At 39.5% G+C, this 26,914-nt stretch overlaps 1 protein-coding gene across 1 annotated transcript in view; it reads left to right on the top strand.

Moving 5' to 3' along the window:
• Positions 1-26,380, top strand: part of SELENOI (selenoprotein I) — a gene marked incomplete at both ends in the record, with an annotated part of 38,530 nt that extends 12,150 nt beyond the window's left edge. The window contains 9 exons of the mRNA XM_079721362.1: positions 6,224-6,292; positions 6,763-6,871; positions 9,028-9,102; positions 14,352-14,614; positions 15,548-15,656; positions 21,003-21,051; positions 22,714-22,894; positions 24,093-24,275; positions 26,282-26,380. Of these exons, the coding sequence (XP_079577488.1) occupies positions 6,224-6,292; positions 6,763-6,871; positions 9,028-9,102; positions 14,352-14,614; positions 15,548-15,656; positions 21,003-21,051; positions 22,714-22,894; positions 24,093-24,275; positions 26,282-26,380 (1,137 nt within the window). The remainder of the gene's footprint in view (positions 1-6,223; positions 6,293-6,762; positions 6,872-9,027; positions 9,103-14,351; positions 14,615-15,547; positions 15,657-21,002; positions 21,052-22,713; positions 22,895-24,092; positions 24,276-26,281) is intronic.
• Positions 26,381-26,914: the final 534 nt, after the last annotated feature.

Below are 26,914 nucleotides of genomic sequence, written 5' to 3'. Positions count from 1 at the left end.
CTTGCTCACTCACTACGCTGTAGCTCCATTGGCCTCCCTCCACTCTGTGGTCCTTCCACATTTTGTTCTCTGCTTAGAGGGCATCTTGGCATGCACGCCCCCCTCCCAACACCTATAAACCACACACACACACACACACACACACACACGCACACTGCCACACATATATTCTTTCTTTCTCCTTTTTAAGGTATAAATTATATACAAATGCACAGATCTTAAGTGCACAATTTGATGAATTTTGTATATGTATGTAACCACCACCATGATAAAGAATTATTTTCAGCACCTCGGAGGGCCCCTATTTAGTCCCTCTCAGCAGACTGCTATTATGACCTCTTTTTGCCATAAATTAATTTTGTCTGGTTTTGAACGTCATATAAATGGAATCTCCAGCAGCACGTTCTCTGTGGTGTCTCCCTTGTTTGACCCACTGTTCTGTCTCGTACATGCTTTACCTGTCTTCTCATCTTCTGGGACTCAGCTTAAGTGTCCCCTCCCCTGAAAAGCTTTCTCTGAGCACCCTGACTAGGCACATTCCCAGCCCCCTGGTCCTCTGGTACAACACCTTGTTTATTGCCTTCACAGTATTGATCACATCTTGTGATTATGACTTGTTTTCTTGTTTAGCATCCATCTCACCCTAGACTGGACTTGGTGAACGTAGGAAACTTTTTGGTCTTGTTCACCATTCTCTTTCTGGTGGCCTAGCACAGTGCCTGGCACAATCGTAGGCACTCAGTCACAAATATTTGTTGACTTTACTGAATGAATGAATGAAGAATGAACTCTGCTTTATTTCCTGACTTGTACTGAAGTTAAAAAAAAAAAAGTCTTGAAACTTTCTAATATTTGACAGAATATTATCTAAGATAATTCTGGATTTCACTAAGACTTTATGAAGATCTTTTCTCGTGGGTGACATAGACTAATTGCCATAGGTGACAGTATGGAATTCTGTACCCAAATAAAAATGACTAAATGTATTAATAGCAATCTTGAGGGGAATGTTTAGAAGTTCTACCTTGATCAGCATTTTTACAGAGACTTATGTGGAGGCATTGCTAGCATGACAGCTTTCCATGCTGAGAGTTTGGGGGGCATAGCTGGTACCTTGGATAACTGAGTCTGACCCTGAGGAGATCGGAGGAGATAGAAAGATGAGTGGACTCTAGCAAGATGAAATGTTAAAATGGTAAATGTAGGGTCTTACACTTAGTTTCCAACAGTCAGCTTCATATTAATGCAGAGAAAGGTGGCTTTGCAGTCTGTATGAGAAAGGCCTGAGGGGATAAGGTGGCTGTGAAGGTGTGTGTAAATCTGCAGTATGACTTTGTTGCCTCAGGAAATTAATACTGTGTTGAGCATCTGTTAGAGAAATAAGTTGTTGAGGAAGAAGACCTTATAGTCATGTTCTCCTTTGTGCTCATGCACCACTTGAAATGTTCCTTTTACCCTGGATCACACTTTTACTTTGGTTTAACAACAAAATGGATTGTCTGGAGCACTGGTGGTCAGACTGAAGCCCCTGGACACCTGTTTTGTGAATAAAGTTTTATTGGAACACAGCGTGCCTCTTTGTTTTCTTATTTTCTGCGACTTCTTTCTGCTTCAGTGGCAGTTTTGGGTATTGTTACAGAGACCATTTGGCCTGCAAAGCCTAAAATATTTGCTCTCTGGCATTTTCCAGAAAAAGCTTTCCAACCTGTGGTCTAGAGAATTAGACCTAGATGATGAAGAGAGTGAAACTTTGGCAAGAGAGTAACAGCAAAAGGAACATGAGATTTTTTAACCAGGTGAAGAGAAGATTTAGATGTGACAGGGAGAGCCATCTTCAAATGTTTGAAGCATTATTGTTTGGAAAAAAATTGGACCCTTGTCTGCTTAGCTTTGTTAGGGAAATTGAAAACCTGATAGGAAATATGGGACGAGGGGAGGATTTTGTTAGCATTAGAAAAGTTGTTTTAACATTGGATTGGGCTATTTCTAGAAGTAATGAGTTTTTTGGTAACCAGAGGCATTTAAAAAGAGGCCAGGGACTTCCCTGGCGGTCCATTGGTTGGGACTCCACGCTTCCACTGCAGGGCACGCTGGTTTGATCCCTGGTTGGGGAACTAAGATCCACATGCCGCGCAGCGCAGCCAAAAATTAAAAAAAAAAATAAAGAGGCCAGGGACTTCCCTGGTGGCGCAGTGGTTAAGAATCCGCCTGCCAATGCAGGCGACACGGGTTCGAGCCCTGGTCTGGGAAGATCCCACATTCCGCAGAGCAACTAAGCCCGTGTGCCACAACTTCTGGCCTGCGCTCTAGAGCCCGCGAGCCACAACTACTGAAGCCCGTGTGCCACAACTACTGAGCCCACACGCCTAGAGCCCATGCTCCGCAACAAGAGAAGCCACCGCAGTGAGAAGCCTGCGCACCACAATGAAGAGTAGCCCCCACTCGCCGCAACTAGAGAAAGCCCCGCACATAGCAACGAAGACCCAACGCAGCCAAAAATAAATAAATAAAATAAATTAAAGAAAAAAATAAAGAGACCAGATGACTGTTTTACCTATTCACATAGGTGAGGGGTAGGCACGTGAGAACTAGATATCTCCTGAACTCTTGTGGTTCTGAGATTTTGCCTTGGAATGATTCTCAAACTCAGGTTGTGGTTCTCAAGCCTTTCTCCAGGGCACTGGATTAGTCTGGCCCAACAGATTGTAGATCAAGCAAGTCCTGCAGGCCTTAAACAGGGGATTATTACCTTGTTCAGATATTCTGGTATATACCAAAACATCATTCCAATAGAAAATAATATATTTAACAGGCATTAACTCAATCTAGTTTAGCTCCTTTTTTTTTTTTTTTTTTTTTTTTTTTGTGGTACGCGGGCCTCTCACTGTTGTGGCCTCTCCCGTTGCGGAGCACAGGCTCCGGATGCACAGGCTCAGCAGCCATGGCTCACGGGCCCAGCCGCTCCGCGGTATATGGGATCCTCCCAGACCGGGGCACGAACCCGTATCCCCTGCATCGGCAGGCGGACTCTCAACCACTGCGCCACCAGGGAGGCCCTAGCTCCTTTAAAAGGTTACATTTTACTTATTTTTTCAGGCATGTGGAAGGTGTGACTCATTCTTCTTTCCTCCTATTGATTCACAAGACAGTTTCAAGTTTCTTTGTTTATACCAAGTGATACGTGACCTTGAAAAATACTCAAGTGTGTAAGGCTAGAGCACAGAGTGCTCTTTAGGTTTACTGTTTGCTACCTTTTGTAATCTCATATTAGATTTCCTTGTTATACTTGAGCTTATCTGCTACTATTATTAAGTGTAAAAAATGCAGTTAGGCAAACTGACCTTTTTGTATTGAGTACTATAATCTTTTCATACTTCTACTGGTCTCCTGAAATAGAAATTTAGAGTTAAAACTTCAGAATTTGGGGACTTCCCTGGTGGCGCAGGGGTTAAGAATCCGCCTGCCAATGCAGGAGACATGGGTTCGATCCCTGGTCCAGGAAGATCCCACATGCCGTGGAGCAACTAAGCCCATGCACCACAACTACTAAGCCTGTGCTTTAGAGCCTGCGAGCCACAACTACTGAAGCCCACGCGCCTAGAGCCTGTACTTTGCAACAAGAGAAGCCACCGCAATGAGAAGCCTGTGCACCACAACGAAGAGTAGCCCCAGCTTGCCGCAGCTAGAGAAAGCCCGCGTGCGGCAAGGAAGACCCAACACAGCCAAAAAAAAAAAAAAAAAAAAAAAAAGGTGAAATGTTATAATAGTGGAAATAAAGAGATTTAAAAAAGAGAAAAATCTTCAGAATTTAAAAGAGGAGCTTTTCAAATAAAAATACCATGAGTAAATGACCTTCTTTTAGATCTAAATTCAAATTATGGAAAGCTGCTGAATGAGAATCATTCAGCAAACATTTGAATTAAGAGCATTGTACTTTGTACATCGTATTAACTATTCGTGTGATGTCTTAAATTGTTTTCTTCTGATTTGGACTTCTTACAACTTTTGTACTTTGCAGTAGATGGTGGACTTGAAATGTGTGGTTTTCCAGTTTATCTGACCTGCTGGCTACGTCATGTGGGTCTGGGTTCGGACTTTGATGAAATGGAGGAGGCCATGGCCCTCCTGGCTTGTCATTGGCAGCTTTTCAGGGTTCATATTGGTTGCATGTCCTCAGGTCTGAAAACTTAAATTCAGGCAGTCCTATCAGTTGGGGACTCCTTCATTCTACAGAGGTTCAGGTGTCATGGTATCTGTTATGCGGAAAAGCTTTGCTGGCTGTAGAGAACCATGCACGTAGAAGTTGATTTTAGCGAGAACAGTAATACTCATTTAAGTAGGCTCCAGCTGAGAGTCTGGATGCAGCTGCAGAGCTTCTCACTCTGGCCAGTGTTCTCCTTCACCATTTTCTTCCCACTGTCTGTCTCAGATATTTTGTCCAGGATATCGCATTTCATCACAATGAGTTGGAGAAATGGAGGCGCTCAGCCATGGATTCTGTTGAGTAAACATGTGACTTACTAGCTAACTCTCTTTGCTAGCAGTATTTTAAATTATTTCTATTTATTTACTTTTTTGCTCCATCACACTTTTAAATCTTGAAACACTGATGAGAAATATTTCTTGCATATCCATAAAACATTCAGGAAGAAATATTGATCTTTAATTATGATTTTTAAAAAAATCGGTTGCTCGGGCTTCCCTGGTGGCGCAGTGGTTGAGAGTCTGCCTGCCGATGCAGGGGACACGGGTTCGTGCCCCGGTCCGGGAAGATCCCACATACCGCGGAGCGGCTGGGCCCGTGAGCCATGGCCGCTGAGCCTGTGCGTCCGGAGCCTGTGCTCCGCAACGGGAGAGGCCACAACAGTGAGAGGCCTGCGTACCGCAAAAAAAAAAAAAAAAAAAATCAGTTGCTCAGATACTTACTAATTTTTTGGGTTGGCCTTAACGGAAAAACCCGAATGAACTTTTTGGCCACCCCAATATATTCATGCTAAACAAATATAAAGCACAGTTGAAACTTTTTTCAGGCATTTGACTAGTGTGACGTCTTTTAAATGACAGTTTGTTGAATTAGGTAATATTCCCACTCCCTGAGGGTGAGAATTAAGTTGTCCCTTACCCATTTTGTATCCCTTCTTCCCCACCCCTAGTGGATGCTTCCTACGTGCCAGGCACTCCAGTGTGTGTGTGTTTGTGTGTGTGTTTGTGTCTCTGATGAATAAGTCATCAACATGACTCTTAAAGTATTACATAATTACATACAGATATTTTGTTAAAATTTTCTTTGAAGTTTTACTAAATAGCTCAACAATTGGGGAATACATTTTGAACACCCTAACCTGTTGTTTTCTTCCTTTGCTTATTTAAGCAATCCATTTTCCAGCTGTAAAGGGATCTGTCATTCCTTTGGTGCTCAAAACACAGTAATGGTACCTAATGCTTATATAACACTAACTGTGGGCTAGGTACTGCTCTAAGCACTTCCTGTTTAATAAGTGCATTAGTAATGGTGTCAAGGGTAAAACAGCTAGATTCCCATTAGTTGAGAGGGATGAAGGAGGTTGAGAAAGTCAGTGTGTGAATGCACACAGTGTGCTCATTATCCTGCAAATAGGTGAGCACTTGAAAGCAATATAAAATTTTCTGCTGCAACATTGTAATATTATAAAAGTTGATTTGAGTAAAAAGTTGTCTGGCTGTGCTTGGCCATCTTTGCCCCATTCATATTGCTTCTCCAGTTCTGTTATTTAGAAGAGGACATTGTATAACTAGATATATTCTCTAGATTTTTTTTTACTATTATTTTCTTTTTAAAAAAAAATTATATATTTTTGGCTGTGTTGGGTCTTCGTTGCTCCACGTGGGCTTTCTCTAGTTGCGGTGAGCGGGGGCTACTCTTTGTCGCGGTGCGCTGCTTCTCACTGCGGTGGCTCTTGTTGTGGAGCACAGACTCTAGGTGTGCAGGCTTCAGTAGTTGGGGTGCACGGGTTCTAGAACGTAGGCTCAGTAGTTGTGGCGCACGGGCTTAGTTGCTCCGCGGCACGTGGGATCTTCCTGGACCAGGGATCGAACCCATGTTGCCTGCATTGGCAGGAGGATTCTTAACCACTGCACCACCAGGGAAGTCCCTGTACTATTATTTTCATTTGAGAAATATTGTTCTAAATACTCGCTGGTATGCAAGGATTAACTCTGAATATTTTTTTTCATTTCTTAACAGTACAGTGCTGTGGATACCAATCCGCTCTCTCTGTATATCATGCATCCATTTTGGAACACTGTAGTAAAGGTATGATGATTAATAAGCATGTACTTAGGTTTTAGTAAGTTTTAAATATTTTAAACTATTTTATGGAGTATTACAGACCAACTGCCAGTTCAATAAGACGTTTAGAGAACCTGTCTCTCCCATCCTCCTTTCCTTTAGTCACATACCTTTTGCTTTATCTCATCGTTGAAGTATAAGCTTATACTCTAGATCTATCATATTTATAAAATGCTTCTTAAATTTTTCTAAAATAAATATAATGTTATGATTATAAAAGTTTGTTGATTATAGAATTATTTAAAATATAGAAAATAGATTTCTATTAACTGATTATGGTTTATAATTTGATATATATAATTCCTGTATATATGGTCTTTCAAATTTATAGTTTTTGTTTTGACAAATTTGCATGTTGTGGTATGTAGTGGACAGAGAGATTTCTCTACTTTAATTATTTTGTAATTATTTTGTAATTATTTTGAAAAAAATAGGTATTTCCTACTTGGCTGGCTCCAAATCTGATAACCTTTTCTGGCTTTCTGCTGGTTGTGTTCAATTTTCTGCTTATGGCATACTTTGATCCTGACTTTTATGCTTCAGGTAAGATTATTACTTTAATATAAAATCTTAAATGTCTAAATAGCAAAAAATGAGATATGGTTATTTTCTGATTCTATTAAGATGCTTGCATTTCTGAAAAGTTTTGAATATTAGAAGGTTTGTAAAATGTTAGAATTGGGTGTAAAAGTTAAGTTGTGTTTTCACAATCTGTTATGTATGTTTCTAATAAGTTCTAGAAACCAATTTGGCTATTGAATTTAGATATGCTGTCTAAAAAGCAATGAGGTTTTTGTAAATAAGGAGTAATGGGATTTATAAGAAGACGGAAAATTAGGACTCTGAAGTTTTGCCTGAAAATGAGTATAAGCAAGGCCCAGCATACCTACCAGTTCCAGAAATATCCCTTCCCCTTTTCTAGGTATGGAATAAAAATCCCCCTTTTCTAAAGGCAATGTGATCCCTCTTTCCTCTGCTCAGCACTTGTACGTACCTTTAATAACTCCCAGTTTCCTCTGAAAATGGTTGTTAGACCTTAGATATTTATTGACGGAAGTCTGGGCCCTTACTGAGGACGGGAGGCAAAATGCACCTTTGGAGGCAGTTTTCAGCTTATTCCCAACGTCTTCTTTCAGACCCATTGCCATCTTACTTCCTCCCACACCCCAGCTTCTGCACCGGCTGGACAAGAGAATCTGGAGCACATCTGGGATGAGGGGGGATATGTGGGAAACAGTTTATTCTTATTGCTCAGCTGGTGGATGGAGTTGAGAGGAATAGAAAGATGGAGGTAGATGAGTAGTTTTTGCATTCTAAGTTAGAAGATATTTTCCAATAAGAATACTTATAAATGATGTAGTCAGGAGTTTTAGTACTATAATTCCGGGGTCCCCAACCCCTGGGCCGCGGACCGGTACCGGTCCTCAGCCTGTTAGCCACCGGGCTGCACAGCAGGAGGTGAGCAAGGGTCGGGCAAGCGAAGCTTCATCTGCCGCTTGCCCTCGCCTGCATTAACCGCCTGAAACACCAGCACCGCCCCCCATCCCCCATCCATGGAAAAATTGTCTTCCATGAAACCGGTCCCTGGTGCCAAAAAGGTTGGGGACCGCTGCTATAATTCATCTGTGTTGTGGGTTCAGCAGACGTTTGTGCACTGACCTAGAGAAATTAACAATCACCGACAACATTGTTTTTGTAGGAGAATTTGGAGTTTCAAACACTTAATGACTTTTGATATTATAGGAATTATGAATATTGAAACTCTACCTATGCCTGACTTTATCAACTGAAAATTTTAGCCATAGCCTCTGTATGTGTAATAAAATGGTAATTGAAGATCATTACCATTACCATGCTTAAATTTCATTAAGCATGGTTTTGATATTGTGGGGGTTTTTTAAATTGTATTTTAATCCTCAGAACAGCCTCGAAAGTTTATCTTTGAAACTAGAAATAGTATTTTCTCTGACTAAATAAGACTATTTACTTAGTTACTAAGAGAACTAAAAATACGTAAATATTATATGTATTTCTCCAAGTCATACAACTTGAAGGCCCAGATTAACCATCTAGTCCCAGTATATTTGGGAAATGGAAGACAGGAAGGTTAAATGGTATATTCAGGGCCACACTGCTCCTTGGTCACAGAGCCAGGACTAGAACCCAGACCTGAATCTCACTTGTTTTATCTTAGGGGGGGAAAAAGTGAGGTCTAGACATTTCAGAACGATTTTGTTGCCAGGATCATCCAGTTGAGGTAATTTACCTATACACAAATCAAAAGGTCTTTTGTTCAGCTAATTAATAATTTAGTGAGAGTGTATAGGTTGAAAGCTTAATAACATGTTTGTAGTATAATCATAAACAACAAGGATCAGATTAAACACAAGCATTTTTTGAATTCCAAAAACATTATTTTTCATTCTAGGCACATAAGTAATTTTCAAGTGAAGATAGTCTTGAGTTACGATTAAAGCTCAAAATAAATGCCTATTGTTTATGAGGGTTGGGCAGTTACTGTGGTTTTGTCAGAATTTGCTGATACATTCTAATATTTACCTAGTTCTGCATTTGAAATATATTGTAAGGTACTTCAGCTTCTATTTAATATATAGAAACATTTCTCATTGGCAGTGTGGGCTATGGTAAGAACAGTTGTACTTAGACTGTGTTAAAATCTGTGTTGCTTTCCTTTACAGCACCAGGTCACAAGCATGTACCTGATTGGGTTTGGATTATAGTGGGCATCCTCAACTTCGTAGCCTACACTCTAGGTAAGAAATTGGCAAATAGTCAGTGGCTGGGGAAACTGTCAGCAAGGATAGCCACCAAACATTTTCTCCTATGCTTAATTCATTTTAACTAGGGTTTATTAATATCCTGTTCAATTTGATAAATACGTTCTTGAGTTTCTCTGTGAAAAATATTGTCATTTGCTGGGAATTCAAAGAATAAGGTAGGAGTTGGCAAACTACCACTTGTATGCCAAATCTGGCCTGTTGTCTGTTTTTTTTTTTTTTTTTTTTTTTTTTTTTTTTTTTTTTTCTGTACGCGGGCCTCTTACTGCTGTGGCCTCTCCCATTGTGGAGCACAGGCTCAGCGGCCATGGCTCACGGGCCCAGCCGCTCCGCGGCATGTGGGATCTTCCCGGACCAGGGCACGAACCCGTGTCCCCTGCATCTGCAGGCGGACTCTCAACCACTGCGCCACCAGGGAAGCCCCTGTTGTCTGTTTTTGTAAGTGAAGTTTTACTGGAACGCAGCTATGCTCATTCCTTTACATGTCTGTGGCTGCTTTCCTGCAGCAGAGACATAGTTGAGTAGTTGTAACAGAGGCCATTTGGCCCACAGTGCCTAAACTATTTACTGTTTGGCCCTTTACGAGAAGTATTTCCCAACCCTGGAATAAGACATCATTTTTGCCATGAGTTTAGAAAGCAGTACTGACATATCAAATAACTGCTGAATACTGAGAGAGATGCTGTAATAGAGCATTGTGGAAGAACAAATATAGACGTGATCAATTCTCATTTGGTGGAGGGGGCGTGGTCAGGGAAGTCCACTGGGCCAGGCTACACCGTGTATTCTGCCCAGGGTGCGTTTCATTGGGATCATCTGCGTGACTTGTCCTGCATTCTCCTATTCTTCCCTGCTTCATTTTTCTCCATAGCACTTAAAACCATATGACCCCCTTGTATGTTGTCTGCTCTAAAATGTAAGTTCCTTGAGGGTGGGTACTTTATCTTGCTCGCTGTGAACCCAGTGTTAAGAACAGTGCCTGCTCCATAGGAGGTACTCAGTATGTGGTTTTTAAATGAATGTGAAGTAGCAGACCCTGACTTAAAGTTGCTTAGGTCTCTTCAGATAAAAATGACTTGTATTCATAAAACCAGGGTAATTTGGTACAGAATTAAATGCTGACGTGGTGGATGACCAGAGCTGCAAGAGTTTGGGGAAGGAAGAGAATGAAATCAAGAAGAATTAGGCAAAAACTTAGTTAAAAGATCTACATTTAGACAGAGGCTTTTGTGCATTTGTTATTAAAGATGAGTTGGTTTTAATGGGACTTCCCTGGAGGTCCAGTGGTTGAGACTCCGCGCTTCCACTGCAGCAGGCACGGGAACTAAGATCCCACATGCCGTGCGGTGTGGCCAAAAAAAAAAAATTTTTTTTTTGCTGTAGGATTTGGTTGCCAAGGACTGCGGGAGGAATAGAGAAAAGGAGAGGGTGGCCTGTGTGCTCTGGCTTTTAACAGCATGTCATAAGAGTCTTTTTTTTTTTTAAAATTTATTGGCTGTGTTGGTCTTTGTTGCGGTGTGTGGGCTTCTCACTGAGGTGGCTTCTCTTTTTTTTTCAATTAATTTATTTTTTAAATCTTTGGCTGCATTGGGCCCTTGTTGCTGCGTGCGGGCTTTCTCTAGTTGCGGCAAGCGGGGGCTACTCTACGTTGCGGTGCGCGGGCTTCTCATTGCAGTGGCTTCTCTTGTTGCGGAGCACAGCCCCTAAGCATGTGGGCTTCAGCAGTTATGGCACATGGGCTCAGTAGTTGAGGCGCACGGGCTTAGTTGCTCCATGGCATGTGGGATCCTCCGGGACCAGGGCTCGAACCTGTGTCCCCTGCACTGGCAGGCGGATTCCTAACCACTGCACCACCAGGGAAGTCCCGAGGTGGCTTCTCTTGTTGCAGAGCACAGGCTCTAGGTGCGCGGGCTTCAGTAGTTGTGGCACGCAGTCTCAGTCGTTGTGGCTCGCGGGCTCGGTAGTTGTGGCACATGGGCTTAGTTGCTCTGCGGCATGTGGGATCTTCCTGAACCAGGGCTCAAACCCGTGTCCCCTGCATTGGCAGGCGGATTCTTAACCACTGTACCACCAGGGAAGTCCCCGTAAGAGTCTTTTGAAGTACTGTACCATCTACCTGTTTCAGGTCTCCACAATTCTGGCAAAAATCCTGATCTAACATGAACTGTTTGTTGCAAAACCTGCCTTGAAGCAACAATTTATAGTCTTCATTTATACTACTAATGTGACTATTCTTATGCTTTGCTGCAGAAATATCAGTGTGTTTGATCACAGGGTGCTGCTGTAGGTTCTGCTGGTGGTTTTTTCATAATATATAGGTTATGCACTGAATTGCCTTTCTTATGAAAAAACATTGTGAGACTTATCTAGACCCCAGACTTATGGGGCTACAACGGGTTCAGTGAGAAGATGTACAAAACCTAATTAATATGTAGTTCATGAATATAATATTTGTAATAACTGCACAGAAGTTGCACTGAGAATAGGAAATTAAGTCAGCAAATAATAAGAAAAGACTTTTAGGATATATTTTAACTACTTGGGGGCAGAAAAGTTCCCAGTCCTATATAACAGAGATCTACAGTGTTTGGGCAAGAGTTTGAGATTCATCCTTTCATATATTCCTTCAACAACATTTTTAAAGGCCCTCTTTGCCACAAACTGAGCTAGGCACTGGGGATAATACTGTGGTGAGCAAGATAAACACAGTAATGATAAGGAATTTTAAATTCCTTGAATCTGAATCTTTACAATTAGTCTAATTCTGATGCACTTAATTCACAAAACTGTTTCTTTGGAGGACGAATTTTTATAATTCAGACGCTTCTTCCTTTTTAACTAGGTTGTACCATTCTCTCTTCCTCTTCCCCTCTTCCTCCCCGCCCCACCTCGCCCCGCCCCGGCTCCTCTGTTTTTGCCCCTGTGTGAAGGTGTTCCAGTGTGCTTTCTCTTTCTCTTTTTCCTTCCTTATTCCCTTGGTAATCCTGATCCTTAACACTATTGAGTTGACTCCCATGTTAGTATCTAGCCCTTATCTATCTTCTGAGTTGCTAGTAAGTACCCTTAGGTTGAGTTGTTTGACATTACCATGTGGATGTCCTGCCAACACTTCAATTTCAGCATCTAAAACTGTACTCAGATCTTTTCTATCAGTCTTGCTCCTTCAGATTTTCTTATTTCTGTTAATACTGCCACTCTCTTAGTTTACACAGACGGGAGATTTTGGAGATGGTCTTCTTGTGCTTCGACCTCACCGCTCCTCTTTTGTTGCACTGTCATTTTTTTTTTTTTTTTTTTTTTGTGGTACGCGGGCCTCTCACTGTCGTGGCCTCTCCCGTTGCGGAGCACAGGCTCCGGACGCGCAGGCTCAGCGGCCATGGCTCACGGGCCCAGCCGCTCCGCGGCATATGGGATCCTCCCAGACCGGGGCACGAACCCGTATCCCCTGCATCGGCAGGCGGACTCTCAACCACTGCGCCACCAGGGAGGCCCTGCACTGTCATTTTTATTTTCTTAATATCTCGCCCTCCTCCAGCTTTTTATTCCCACCGCATTCCATCTCAATTTAGGCCTATTAAGTAGGGCTCCTCTCCCAGCCTGTCCTTCACACCAATATCAAGTGGGTCTCCCTGAAGCACTGCATTGTTTTTCTCTTCATAATCCTCTACTCAGATAATTGTAGTAGCTCCTCAGACTCTCTGATACCTTTAAACTGGCTCAGACCTTCCTTCTAGCCCTTTAGACTGCCATCTTCACATACTAGTTTCTGGTCAAATTAAACTACTTGGCATTGTCTGCACACACATGTGCTTTTCCATCTCGGTGTTTTTGCTGATAGCACTCCCTCCTCTTGAAATGACACACTCCTTTATCTCCTGTCTACCGAAATCCAACTCATTCTTTATGTCCCCACTCAGATTTCATCTTGTCTGGAAAGCCAGTCTAGCTTATCTTAGCCTGAAGAGAACTCATCCCTTTTCTGTACTCTTCTCTGGTTTGTGATACATCATATCTGTAACTGTCATGTTTTGTCTCCGTTCTCAATTGTAAACTCTTTGAGGGCACAAACTTAGTTTATTCTAAGATTTTTATAGTCTTCACAGCATCAAGAATAGTGCTTCGCAGGGAACTCTACTCAGTACCCTGTAATGACCTATATGGGAAAAGAATCTAAGAAAGAGTGGATATATGTACATGTGTAACTGATTCACTTTGCTGTACAGCAGACTAACACAACATTGTAAATCAACTATACCCCAATCAAAATTAATTTAAAAAATAGTGCATTGTACAGTTTCAGTAAATTTTTTTGAATTTTATTTTATTTATTTATACAGCAGGTTCTTATTAATTATCCATTTCATACATATTAGTATATATATGTCAATCCCAATCTCCCAATTTATTCAATAAATTTAATTTATTCAATAAATTTATTCTTTTTTTTTTTTTTGTGGTACGCGGGCCTCTCACTGTTGTGGCCTCTCCCGTTGTGGAGCACAGGCTCTGGACGCGCAGGCTCAGTGGCCATGGCTCACGGGCCCAGCCGCTCTGTGGCATGCGGGATCCTCCTGGACCGGGGCACAAACCCGTGTCCCCTGCATGGGCAGGCGGACCCTCAACCACTGCACCACCAGGGAAGCCCAATAAATTTATTCTTATATTTACTCAACACCTACTGTGTTGCAAAGCCTTTTTGGAAAGCACTTAAAATTATGGAGGTGGTCCATCTGTAAAGAAGTAACTGTGATATCAAACAAGATGAAACAGGTGTTATGACTGAAGTAACAGAGTGTTTTTGGATCCTAGAGCAAGGAATGGTTAGATAAATTATAATGAACAACTATTGAATATTCTCTGGAGGGTTAAGAATTTGCGGCTAGTGGAACAACTCAGTTAGTTCTTAGGCAGATTTGGAGGAATTCAGAGTCCAGCTAGAATGCTTCTTCCTTAGATCTAAAATAGACACCATTCAATGTGATTTAACATTTTAATTTTTAGATTAAGGTTTGAGAAATTACAGGTTTTATTTCTGAAATCTTTGCATTGTAGGAATTAAAGGTTGGATTTTTACAATACTGTCTGATAGTTATAATTTAGTTAATTAACATTCCTATGATATGCTCATCTGTTTTGTTTTGTTTCTCTCCATTTTATTAAAGAAGACTTTCTCCAGACTGGTGCAATTGTTGACCTATTCCTGTGGTAATGTGTTTTTGTTGCAGATGGTGTGGATGGAAAGCAAGCCCGTAGAACCAATTCCAGCACCCCGTTAGGGGAGCTTTTTGACCATGGCCTGGATAGTTGGTCATGTGTTTACTTTGTTGTAACTGTGTATTCCATTTTTGGACGAGGACCATCTGGTGTCAGTGTTTTTGTTCTTTATCTCCTGCTATGGGTAGTTTTATTTTCTTTCATCCTGTCCCACTGGGAAAAGTATAACACAGGGATTCTTTTCCTGCCATGGGGATATGACGTTAGCCAGGTGGTAAGTATGGCTTCTTCCTTCAATTTTCAACATTGCCATGAATTTTGGGGAAAGTTTTTGTTATTCCTTCTTTATTGACCTTTTGCTTTTTTGGTTAGAACTGATGGGTGCTTTAACATTTTTTTCTTTTTTCTTTTATATTATTTTTACTTATTTATGGAAAATTTCCAATATGTACAAAAGTAGAGAGAATAGTATAGTGAACCCTTATGTACCTGTTACTTAGCTTGAGCAGTTAACACTTGGCCAGTCTAGTTTCACATGTACTCTTCCTCTCCCTCCTTCCAGTTATTTTAAAGGAAAATCCTGGTATTATGTGATAAATATTTTACTATATATCTCTAAGTGGTAAGAGTTCTTTTTAAAAAACATAATTACAATGCCATTATTACACCAAAAAATGAACGGTTTCTTAACAAACATTCATTGAAACTGTTGATTTTATAAAGAAAGGCGCTTACAATTAAATTGTTGGCTTTTTGTCTTCATTGCCGACTTTTCAGTGAGTAGAGAGATTTGTTTTCCTCTTACTTTATAGCCTTGCTATTAACTCTCCCTGCCTTAGAATCCCAGCTTTTTGTGTTGCCATTTTGCCCGTCTACACCTAAGGCTCCAGTAAAGAATCAGAAGTTGGAGTGTGTTTGAAGAAAGTGATTGGGTGGGCAAATTGGAACGTCGTGTGGCTAAACCAATTTACAAGGTGCCTTATGAGGCCAGTTGTTTGCATTGTCTAGAAGTTACTTATTTTATGGTGTTGTTGGCTGAAAAAACTATTTTTAAAGGCAAGAAGACTTGCCACCATATCGAATTTAAGCATACTTCTTGCTTTTACTAAAACTGTTTACTAGACTTATGCTGCATAAAGCGTTATTGACTCCCTGATCTTTCCAGCTGTTAATGCTCTGTATACTTTTGTCTGCATTTTCCTTCCAGACTATTTCCTTTGTCTACATAGTGACTGCGATTGTGGGAGTTGAGGCCTGGTATGAACCTTTCCTGTTTAATTTCTTATATAGAGACCTATTCACTGCAATGATCATTGGTAAGAAGCTCCATGTTGAAGCCTGTTGTAACATCGCTTTGTTATCAAAGCCAGTGTTTGATTATAACCAGCAGCACTTCCCTGCCTGCCCGCACACCCTGCAGCAAAAGCAGAACCCCGCAACCCTGTAGGGTTTCAGCCAAACCCTTAAGGAAAATAAGGTTGCTTTGTTTTGCTTTGTTTTGTTTTTGTTCAGCACCAAGGTATTTCTAATCAGAAGGCAATACCGAAATAGATCACACAAACCCTGTAAACTAACTATTCAAATTAATCTAGACTGTATTGGAGGATCCACATTTAGTTGGACGTTCGGTATTGATTTCAATACTTACCTCAAAATTGAAGATGGTTAGTTTGAGGAAATAGAATGATGAAACACAGAGTTTACTTTATAATACATCCACTCCAAAAATTGAGCTTCTGTTCCTCTCAGATACCTTTTTGCTTAAGCCTTTGAATGCTAGGTAAAGGTTTTGATCATGGTAATGTTTCCTTTCTGATTTTAGCCAAAGGGGATATCTACAGGATGATTGAGTGGTGGGAGAGTGTTTTTATGGAGAGAGGCCAAGAGGAAGAGGAACGTGGGTTGTTATTGGGGGCACCAGGAGTGACACTAAGACCTTTGTAGAGTAAAAGAAAAAAGCTTGTTGGCTGTTGCTCTGTTCTCTTATCTAAAAATTAATCTTCCCTCCGTCTGTGTGTGAACCTTGGTTACAGAATGGGAATTGAAGGCTTAGAAACAGCTGGGAAGATGGTGCATTAAGCACTGGCTTTCAGAAAAGGAGTAGTTTCGGGATTTTCTGTGGCTCTGGACTGCAGATATTTTAGGAACCCTGCTGTAATCTAACAAATGTTCATTTTCGGGTGCCTCTATAAACTGATTTCTTTACCTTGAAAAGGCGAGCTATTTTTCATCTCCAGCTATCATTCATGAGTGAATCTTTTGATTTATGCAGCTTGTCCTTTGGCAGGTGTGCTGCATTTTACATTTAAATGTCTATTTAAAGATAAAATGGAATCTCCGACATAGGAGATATATTTTTGAAAGTTAAGTGGGTACTTTAATAGGCATATGAGTTTCTTTGTAATTTATAATTTTTGGCAGCAATACTTATTAGGTAATGGTACTTCCTATTGCATCACATTGGGGGGCACACGATAGCTAGTTGTCTTTCTGTCTGTGGTATCAGTAATGACTAGCGGGATGAGGTATTGTACATCTGTTCCACCTCTTCCCAGGTTCTGCCTCAACTCTTCACCTAGTGGTACTAACAGTCGCTGATGATCATTGCTTAGGAATCCATTCATTCAGTGGATAGCCAGGGGAATAAAGTTTGTTTTTTGATAAAGTACCTCATAAATTCATACTGATAACTCCAAATCATATTTGATGATACAGATCTTTTACTTAACCTAGTTGATCTTATATTTGTATGTCCTTTAAACTCTGACAAAAGTCTTTGCTTTCAACGACACAAAATAATTATACATTTGTGTTATTCCATAAAATACCCACAACAGTCTGAGAATGTAGTTCCAAAATCAGCGACATATGATTACTGGAAATTGTTGAAGACTTTGGTTTTTTGCAGTTCCATTTGCCCTATGGTTTATCCCACTAGAGAATGCCCAGTCAGGTTATTATAGTCTAAAGTCCCCATTCTGTGGTTATGCCACCATCTGTGGATATGTACATTTAAGTTAGTTTCATTTTACTTTTGATATTTATGGATTACTTTTTCCTTTAAAATTTATTTTTCCTTTATAATTATGTAACGTATTCACATGATTACAAAGTCAAATCTATATATAAAACAAGATACATTCAAAGAAGTCTAGTCTCTATCACTACCCTAGCCTTTTCTTCCCTCATAGCTAACTATTCTTAGTTTTAAATTTTTTGGTTTATCTTTTCATTTTTGTCTTTCTTAATATAAGTAAGTTTGTGTGTGTGTGGGGGGGTTATCACCCCCTTTCATAGATAAATGGTAGCATACTATACATATTTTACTACACGTGCTTCTTTTTTTTTCCCCTCCACATAATAGTATGTCTTAGAGATCACTGCATAGTGATGTTTAGGGATCTTCCTCATTTCTTCTTACAGCTGCCTGGTACAATACTTTATTGTGTGGATGTACCATCGTTTGTTCAAACAACCTTCTACTGATGGACATTTGTGTTATTTCTGGTCTTTTGCTGTTGTACAAATTGCTGCAATAAATCGTCTTGTACATATATCTGTCTGTTCATATTTTTCCCAGGGTATTTTGAAAGAGGTCTCTAGAAGTAGAATTGTTAGTAAGGACAAATGTATGCATTTTCACTAAATATTCCCATATTCCCTTCCATATGGGTTATCTGATTTTTGAATTCCCATCAGCCATGAATGAAAGTACTTGTTTATTTAGTTTTACCAATGTAGTACGTTGTCAAACTTTTGGATTTTTGCCAGTCTGTGATAGGTAAGAAATGGTATATCTGTATAGTTTTAATTTGCATTTCTCTTATTATGGATGAACTTTTCTAGTGTTTGAGAGCCATTTATATTTCTTTTTTCTTTATATCTCTAGTCAATTTTTGCATTACGATTGTTAACCACTTCCTTTATTTTTAGAAGCTCTTTATCTATTAGGTATATTAATCTTTGTTTTGATATAAATGACATTTTCCCCCTTGTTTGTTGTTTGTCTTTTTTACTTTCGTTGAAGTATTTTTTGTCTTGTTGGTTTTTTTTTTTTTTTTGCGGTACGTGGGCCTCTCACTGTTGTGGCCTCTCCCGTTGTGGAGCACAGGCTCTGGACGTGCAGGCTCAGTGGCCATGGCTCATGGGCCCAGCCGCTCCGCAGCACGCGGGATCCTCCCGGACCAGGGCTGTAACCTGTGTCCCCTGCATCGGCAGGCGGACTCCAAACCACTGCGCCACCAGGGAAGCCCCTGTCTTGTTGGTTTTCATTGAAGTTTTTATTTAAGCCTGCAAATATGAGGAACCAAAATATTTGTTGTGACCATGTTATCCTTGGTGTTTATCTCATTCTAATCAGTCCTTTTTTATGAATTCTATTCCGATTTTTCTATAGCTGTTGTCTCCTTTATTATGAAGTCTAGGCCTTCCTATGGTAATAAGAAAAGCAGGTCTACATATATATGGGTTCTATCACTATCGTCATATAGAGTTTAATAGACAAGTATTTAACCACTAAATATTCTTTATAGAAAGTACATCGAGTGTTATTTAGAGAAGAAATAGAAGATACAGTGTTTCTCTTTGGCAGCCTATATAGAGCTCAGGCTTTCTACACGCTTACTGCACTTAATTAAGATAAAGCTATTTTAGGATGTTTTAAACTAAAAAACTCTTGGTACCAAATCTTTTGCAAGTTTCTCTCAGCCTATTTTCAACACCTGAAAGCTACAAATGATTCTGGGTTAATTCATTTAGCCCTGCCTCCGTAACAGTGTGCTCCCCAGCTTGACATGGAATGAGCTGCTAAAAATTTCTGAGGACATTGAGGACATCTTGTCTTCTCTTCCACTCCCTCTAAGATCTTTTAACTGAGGGAACTTTGTTCCATTTGGGCTTGAAAGTAGTAGAGTAATTCATCTTTTGAGATGAGATTTCTGTTCAGTGAATTCTAGTTTTTTCATCTTTTTAAAAATAAATTTATTTATTTATTTATTTATTTTTGGCTGCATTGGGTCTTCGTTGCTGTGCACAGGCTTTGTCTAGTTGCGGTGAGCGGGGGCTACTCTTTGTTGCGGTACATGGGCTTTTCATTGGGTGGCTTCTCTTGTTGTGGTGCATGGGCTCCAGGCACACGGGCTTCAGTAGTTGTGGCTCGCGGGCTCTAGAGCGCAGGCTCAGTAGTTGTGGCGCACGGGCTTAGTTGCTCCGTGGCATGTGGGACCTTCCCAGAGCAGGGATGGAACCCATGTCCCCTGCATTGGCAGGCAGATTCTTAATGACTGTGCCAGCAGGGAAGCCCCTTTTCATCTGTTTTTAGCAAGATGCCTTAAGAATTGTTTTGAAGGAATGTTCTTCTGTCTTTGATCCTTAAGGTCACAGCTGCATTGACCACTGCCCCCGCCCCCCCAAGCCAAGTTTAGTCACCAGGAGTCCAGAATGGACTAATATGTTGAGTGACAAGGAAATATCCAAATGAAGTGTCCAGAAAGTTGCCACATATATTGATTTGGAGTTTGAAACAGAGAATGATTAGAACTTTACATCTCTATAGATCACAGAATCAGATTCAGGGGTCACTAGAAAATCATTTAAACCATCCTCATGGTACACCTGTGGAATCTGAACGTCAGAGAGATTGTCTGATTTGCCCAAGAATACATAATTAGATTTTGGAGTCATCTGCAGGTAGCTTTTGGTTAAAGCTGAAGAGAAGATTCTCTGAGGGAGTGTAGATGCACAGTCAAACATCCAGTTAGGAATATGCAGGAGGTAGATTACCAAAAAAGGACACCAAATATAGTGGTTGGACGGCTAACAGGAACATTGGGTGAATGGAATCACAAAGGCCAAGGGAGGAAAGAATTGCAGTTAGTGGGTAGTCAGCGAAGTCGTCTTACTTAGAAGTCAGGAATGAAGACAGGATACTGAATTTGACTATTAGGAGAGCTTGATAAATTTCAAGAGTACAGTTTCTGCAGAGGGGAGGCAGAATGAATGAATGCTGAGGAGATGAAGACAACAGGCAAGTTTGGTGAGTGACAGGAAATAGCAGAGTAAGATAAGTAGATAGTGACAGCAGCAGAAGCAGTGGTAAGGCTTCTTGGGAAGGCTGTGCTTTTAAGGTTTCAGGGGAAAGAATTAGTGTATAGGGTAGGGGGAGAAATTAAGAACGCTAGGGAGGTAAAGATAAGTGTCAAGGAAGCAGCAGGATTTATTAATTGTCCCCTCTTCCAATAAATAACTTATACTGGCTGTGCAATTTACTATATACCAGGTACTGTTCCAGGTGTCTTTGCATGTAATAACTCATTTAATTCTCAAAACCCTATGGGGTTGATACTACTGTTATCTCTATTTTATAAAAGAAGAAACTGAGGCACTGAAAAGTTAATTTGCCTGAAGTCACATGACCAGTTGGTAGCACAACTGAGATTCAACCCACCCTGGCTCCTTGAGTCTCTGCTCTGAATCACCAAACCGTACTGCCACTCTTCGAGTTGTAAATGCTGTTGAAAAATGTGTTCAATTTCATTACAGAAGTAAACCTGAACCTGAAAATTATTGGGCCTAAAAATATTACATAGTTTGTATGTATTTGATTATTATAAAAATGATGCTTGAATAATAATTCATGATAATTTAAATATTCTTCCCTTTAGGTTGTGCATTATGTGTGACTCTTCCAATGAGTTTGTTAAACTTTTTCAGGTAAGTATTTTATTTTTTAATTGGGCAAGAAATATGAAAATCTTTAGAAATTGTTATTTAGGTGAATTTTAGGATTTCTTTCTTTTGGAATCTGGGCATTTTGAAAAGGTCATGAAACCTGTATTTTGAATCTAGAATGAGGTTAGGATAATTTGTCTGTGGTGGCTTGCGTAATCACTTCAACCATAGCCCAGAACTACTAGTTTTTTTGTAAAAGTTTTGGGCTCACCAAACAGTCTTCTCATTTGTCATTTTTTGGTGAGTGAATCAGGAGGGAGTATGTTCCTGTCAAATATTGATAGGTTTATGTTCTTTTTATAAATTGATTGTAAGTTTTTATAAATTGATTATGTGTAAGTTTAGTTAGCATGATCATACAATAAAACTTCTCAACTCGTGTAGTTGAGGACCAAATCCTGGACCTAGGCCGCCTCTTCTCAAAGAGCGCCATATGGAAATTCCGGCCTGAGGAGTGTGTAGGGGTTGGGAGGGGAGTTGCCCTGGTGGAGCTGCATCTCTCTGGTCTGTATATGCACTTCTCCACTTTGGCTCAGCCACACTGAGTTCATTTATGTGACCTGAATGTATTTTGTTCTTTCATTCCTCAGTACTTTTGCTCCCACTCTTTACTCCTGTTTCCTCTACTTGGAACACTTTCTTGTACTTGGCCCCTTCATCCTTCAGTGCTCAACATCTGTCTTGCACAGTCCTATCCATGTCAAGCCAAGCTCTATGAATCTTCCCTCTTTACGGCCACTGGCAGTCATTCATAGAAGCCATAAAGTTTAAAGCTCTGAAGGCCTTAGAGATGATTTGAGTCATGTCTTCCTCTTTTTCTAAAGTTGAGGTCCTGTCCTGATTGGGCAGTATTTTGCCTAAGGTTATGTAATTAGTGGCAGAACCGGGATGAGGACTGAGGGTTCAGTTCAGATGAGCAAACATATATGAGAGTACCACCTGTGTGCCCAGAGCCACTGAGATACGCTGTGGACTGTCTCAGTTCAGAGTCTTTCACTCTTTTTTTTTTTTTTTTTTTTTTTTTTTGTTTGTTTGTTTGTTTTTGCGGTACGCGGGCCTCTCACTGTTGTGGCCTCTCCCGTTGCGGAGCACAGGCTCCGGACGCGCAGGCTCAACGGCCATGGCTCACGGGCCTAGCTGCTCCGCCGCATATGGGATCTTCCCGGACTGGGGCAAGAACCCGTGTCCCCTGCATCGGCAGGCGGACTCTCAACCACTGCACCACCAGGGAAGCCCCAGAGTCTTTCACTCTTAAGCTGTGTATCATAGTAGCACCGTGAGGTGCTCTTCTAGTATTGTTTTGTGTTCATTTTATTTTTCCTATTAGAATATAATCTCATAGGACACAGTCCAAGTTGTATTCATCTTTACATTCCAGAGGGAAAAGTGAGACTAAGGGTCAGAAGACTTCTGTTCTAGTCCTGGCCCTGCCACTTGGTAGCCAGTTATGTAAATTTAAATTCTCACATCCTCACTTAACCTGTCTCTAAAATGGGATTAATAATGTTGGTTCTACCTCTGCCATGGGGTTATTGTGAATAAAAATAAGAGAATAAGTGTGAAAGTACTTTAAAAACAATGAAATACAAGTACAGTGTTTTTATATGTAATAATGTTCTTTGTATTACTTGATTTTTTTTTCAGAAGCTATAAAAATAACACCTTGAAACACAATTCAGTCTATGAAGCTATGGTTCCCTTCTTTTCTCCATGTTTGCTATTCATTTTGTCTACAGCATGGATCCTCCGGTCACCTTCAGATATTTTAGAGTTACATCCTAGAGTATTCTACTTAATGGTTGGAACAGGCTTTGCCAATATCACAGTAAGATTTTTTCTTTTAAAAATTGTAATACATATAAGAAATATTTGACAGAATTCAGTAGTTTGAGAAACCTTATATAGTATTAGAATAAGCAGATTTTAATTTAAAGATCTTATATCAGAAATTTGAAAGAATAATTAATAACCTCAAAGACAGAACATGCTGAAAGTTATTTTATTTTTTTGTTTGAAACCAGTAGGATTTGGGGACTGCTGTAGTATTTTGGAACCATGGCATAATTAAATTTTTTGTTTTGGTTGCCTGCTGAAGAATTCATGGAATAATTCCCTTCAGACTCTAAATATTATTTATAGTGTGGTTGAAATGGCAGCAGATCTAACGCTTAATTTAGGGAGCTTGGGAGGGGTTTTTGAGAGAGGAAACACACACACACATTTTTTAATCAACTGATTTTTAAATTAATAACATACAATAAAAAACTTTGTAATAAATACTACATACATTAAAAAATCCCTTTCTCTGCTCTGGCCCAGCAAGAGGGAAGACAGGGAGGAAAGATCAGGAGGACTTGAGAAAAGACCCTGTTAGTCCTGACAGCCAGGAAGCCTGTGCTCTAGCTCAGGCCAGGTCCTTAATAAGTTTTTATTTTTTAACTTAGCCACTGAGTTTATGTTTCCATGTGTATAACTTGCGTTTACTATCCCAAGTCATACTGGTTTCGTAGGGTTTAAAGATCTGAAAACATTAATGCATTGTATAAAATGTATCTCTGAAGGAATAAAACTATATTTGAGTAAGGTGTTGAAAGTAAAGAGAGCCAAAGAGGTTTTGAGGTGTTGTATGATAACATGACTGGATTGGAGGTAGCATCTCCTCATCACCATGAAGAAATTTAGTTGTGTGGTGCTGTGGGAGCGTGTTCTGAGAAAATTGTTGTTGTATATCATAGAATCTTAAAATTGGGAGAAATTTCTTTTATCCAAACTGTTACCCACTAGAAGAATGCCTTCTGTAGCATCCTTACTAAATTATATTCCAGTCTCTTCTGACACACGGTCTGAGGGTCCACGGGTTTGGAGGTTGGGGTAGAGGTCCAGTTGGGCTCCTGAGCAGTTGAGAATTACTGAACTTGATAATAATGTAATGTACAGGTACTTGAATGCTTTTTAAATGTTGGAGTGACTCGTGCTTTGCTAATTAAATTTTCATTCTCTCTTTTTTTTTTAATAACTTCAAGTGTCAGCTGATTGTTTGTCAGATGAGCAGTACCCGGTGCCCAACTTTGAATTGGTTTCTGGTTCCTCTCTTCTTGGTTGTCATAGTGGTAAATGTAGGAGTAGCCTCTTACATTGAGAGCATTCTCCTGTTTACATTAACAACTGCTTTCACTCTGGCCCACATCCATTATGGAGTACGAGTGGTGAGTAATCTAGAGCAAAATTGGTTCCATTTGATTCTTAAATAGTGGAACGGAGGTGAGGGAGAATTTCAGAAGAAACTTGCTTAATATAGTAGCTGGAAGAATTTTGGGATATTCTCTAAATTTTGGATAATATCCAGGTGCGTGATGCCATATATCATTTCTGTAATGAATATGTCGTAGTAACTACAAATAATTTCAAAGCTAGATTATTATTGTGAAGAATTAGTTCTTGTTTATAAGTGAGAAGAAATGTAAACCATTTTCTTGGTAAAGAGTTATAAACTCTTTTGTGCTTTTAATTATATATAGGACAAAATCATTTATTTGTTGTTTATCTATTTCTATGCTTGCTTCTTTAGCTTCAGGGGCATTTTTATAAGGGGAAATAAAGAAGAGAGTAGATTTAAGAAGTATTCTGCAAATCTTAATATTCTCTTCTAAAATAAGAAACGGGTTTCAGGACAAATGGACTAAGATAGGTATAATAAAATGAAAATCAGAACCATGCAGTTTAGTTTCTTTTTCCTCACACTGTAACATTCTTTTCTAATTATTTTGCATATCTTAGCATGGTCTCATAACTATGATTTTGAATTGTTGTACAATATTCCATTGAGGAGATTACTTAATAATTATCAGTTTACTTAACCATGACTCAGTTATTTTAATCATTTAGGTTGTTTCCAGATTTTCACTATTACAAATAAAGTTGAAGTGAACTATCTGGAATAATATTTTTTTCCTTCATTTGCTTTTTTCTGAGGATAATTTCATAGCAATCGGGTCATGTAATAGGGTATTCATATTTCTGTGGCTTTAAAAATACTTCTATTTGGTATGTTTGTTTTGGAAGGAACCCTGCTGTGAATCAGTTTGAGAAACAAAATGTCTTTACTTCTGTATTGTCAGACGTATTTTTAAAACGGGGGCACCTGTCATGCTTGATAACAACTTCTTATACCTTGCATATGTTTCTCCCCAAAGTAGCCCACATTTGTTGGAACAAAATAGATAAAAGAAACCATGATAAGTCTATGAATTGTGACATGAAGACATAATCATTTATGTTTCTGTTTGTGCAAGTTTAACGTTATATGCTTTATATCAACACTCTGAGGCCTTTATTCTGATATTTCATCAGTCATATGCATGAAGTAGAGCACAGTAACCAGTGTCTTTCATAATTGTTTTAACTTATTATAACCCTCAGAAGCATATCTTTAGAAAACCATATACACACGCCAAACTAAACCAAAACACATTTAAGTTACAAAAGCAGTACATTTTCATTGTTAAAAATCTGGAAAATAAATATAAGCTCAAACTAACTGAAAAAAATTCCAGGAGCGTCTTTTTTTGGTCTGTCTTTCTGCTCTCTTAACACTTCTACAACTTCTGACCAGAAGATCAAACTTGTTAGACCACACAAAAACATGCACTTGAACTATTGAAATGTAAATATTAAGAAGAAAAATGGAAATAAGAAGGATTAAATAAACCATATTTGCTAACTGGCACATTACCTTGCTTTTGCCTACCCACTAGGGATACCCTAACTAATACGGCTTAAACTGTCAAAAGTTTGCAGCTCTAGTTTTTTACTGTTTCATCAGATTAGGAATGATTACCTAGAAGTGTTACAAGAAGGGGGAACATTAACTCTAACTATATATGTAAATATTTGATCTGACAGATACTATAAGTCAACTAACCCTATAATTTTTCAGTAGATTTGAATGTAAGGCTGTGTGGTCTGGAGGGTTCAGGAAAGACTAGATTTTGAAGTTGGGCAGACCCAAGTTTAAGTCCTAACTCTCCCAGGGTAGTTCTAGTGCTCATTTAGCCAGCTAGCTCTACAGCTATCCTAGTCCAGAAAAACCTCTTCATTTCTGATGATTTTTGCCATGCCAGTAAATTGTTGTCTCCAGAGGGTGAATTCTGTATGCTTTTTAAAAAAAATTACGTATGTATTTGTCATTGCCTCATGTTCTGGTTTTCTATAGGTAAAGCAGCTGAGCAACCATTTTCAGATTTACCCCTTCTCATTGAGGAAACCAAACTCGGATTGACTAGGAATGGAAGAAAAGAATATTGGCCTGTAATCTACAGAAAGAAGTACTGTAAATAAGATGCTTGTAAATATTTCATCCATCACCATTGAACTAAATTGATCTGCTTAACAGACATGGGAACTCAGTGTATGTGGTACTTGGACAGCAGGAGTGATACATATGATCTGAACTTGTGGAATTTTGGACCTACTAACTCCCAGCTTCTTTTATTTTGTTTTTTATAAAGCCATGTGATGTTTTGGTTAAACATAATACACATTAGACCAGCAAAATGTTCCTAGTAATTTTAGCTTCAGGAGTCCATAATGTTTTGGTTTATACAGAGTTAAAGATGCCTTGGTTTTTATTTTTAAAACCCCCAAATTTGTTTAGGAACACTGATAACATTCTGAAGACCCAATATGTTTTCATATTTGGTAAGTAGTAGGAGGTCTTTAGCTATGGAAGCTCTCAATAGCCCAAATCCAACATAGGGAAAAGATAAGAGCAAGTCACCTTCAGCAAGAGATGCCAAATGATTACAAAACAATATACAGTTGCCAAATACTGGTTTCTCTTTCCCAT

Source organism: Hyperoodon ampullatus, assembly GCF_949752795.1.
Source record: "Hyperoodon ampullatus genome assembly, chromosome: 15".
Lineage (NCBI taxonomy): Eukaryota > Metazoa > Chordata > Mammalia > Artiodactyla > Ziphiidae > Hyperoodon > Hyperoodon ampullatus.
The sequence above is the reverse complement of the archived record's forward strand: the minus strand, read 5'-3'. Positions and strand labels throughout refer to the sequence as shown.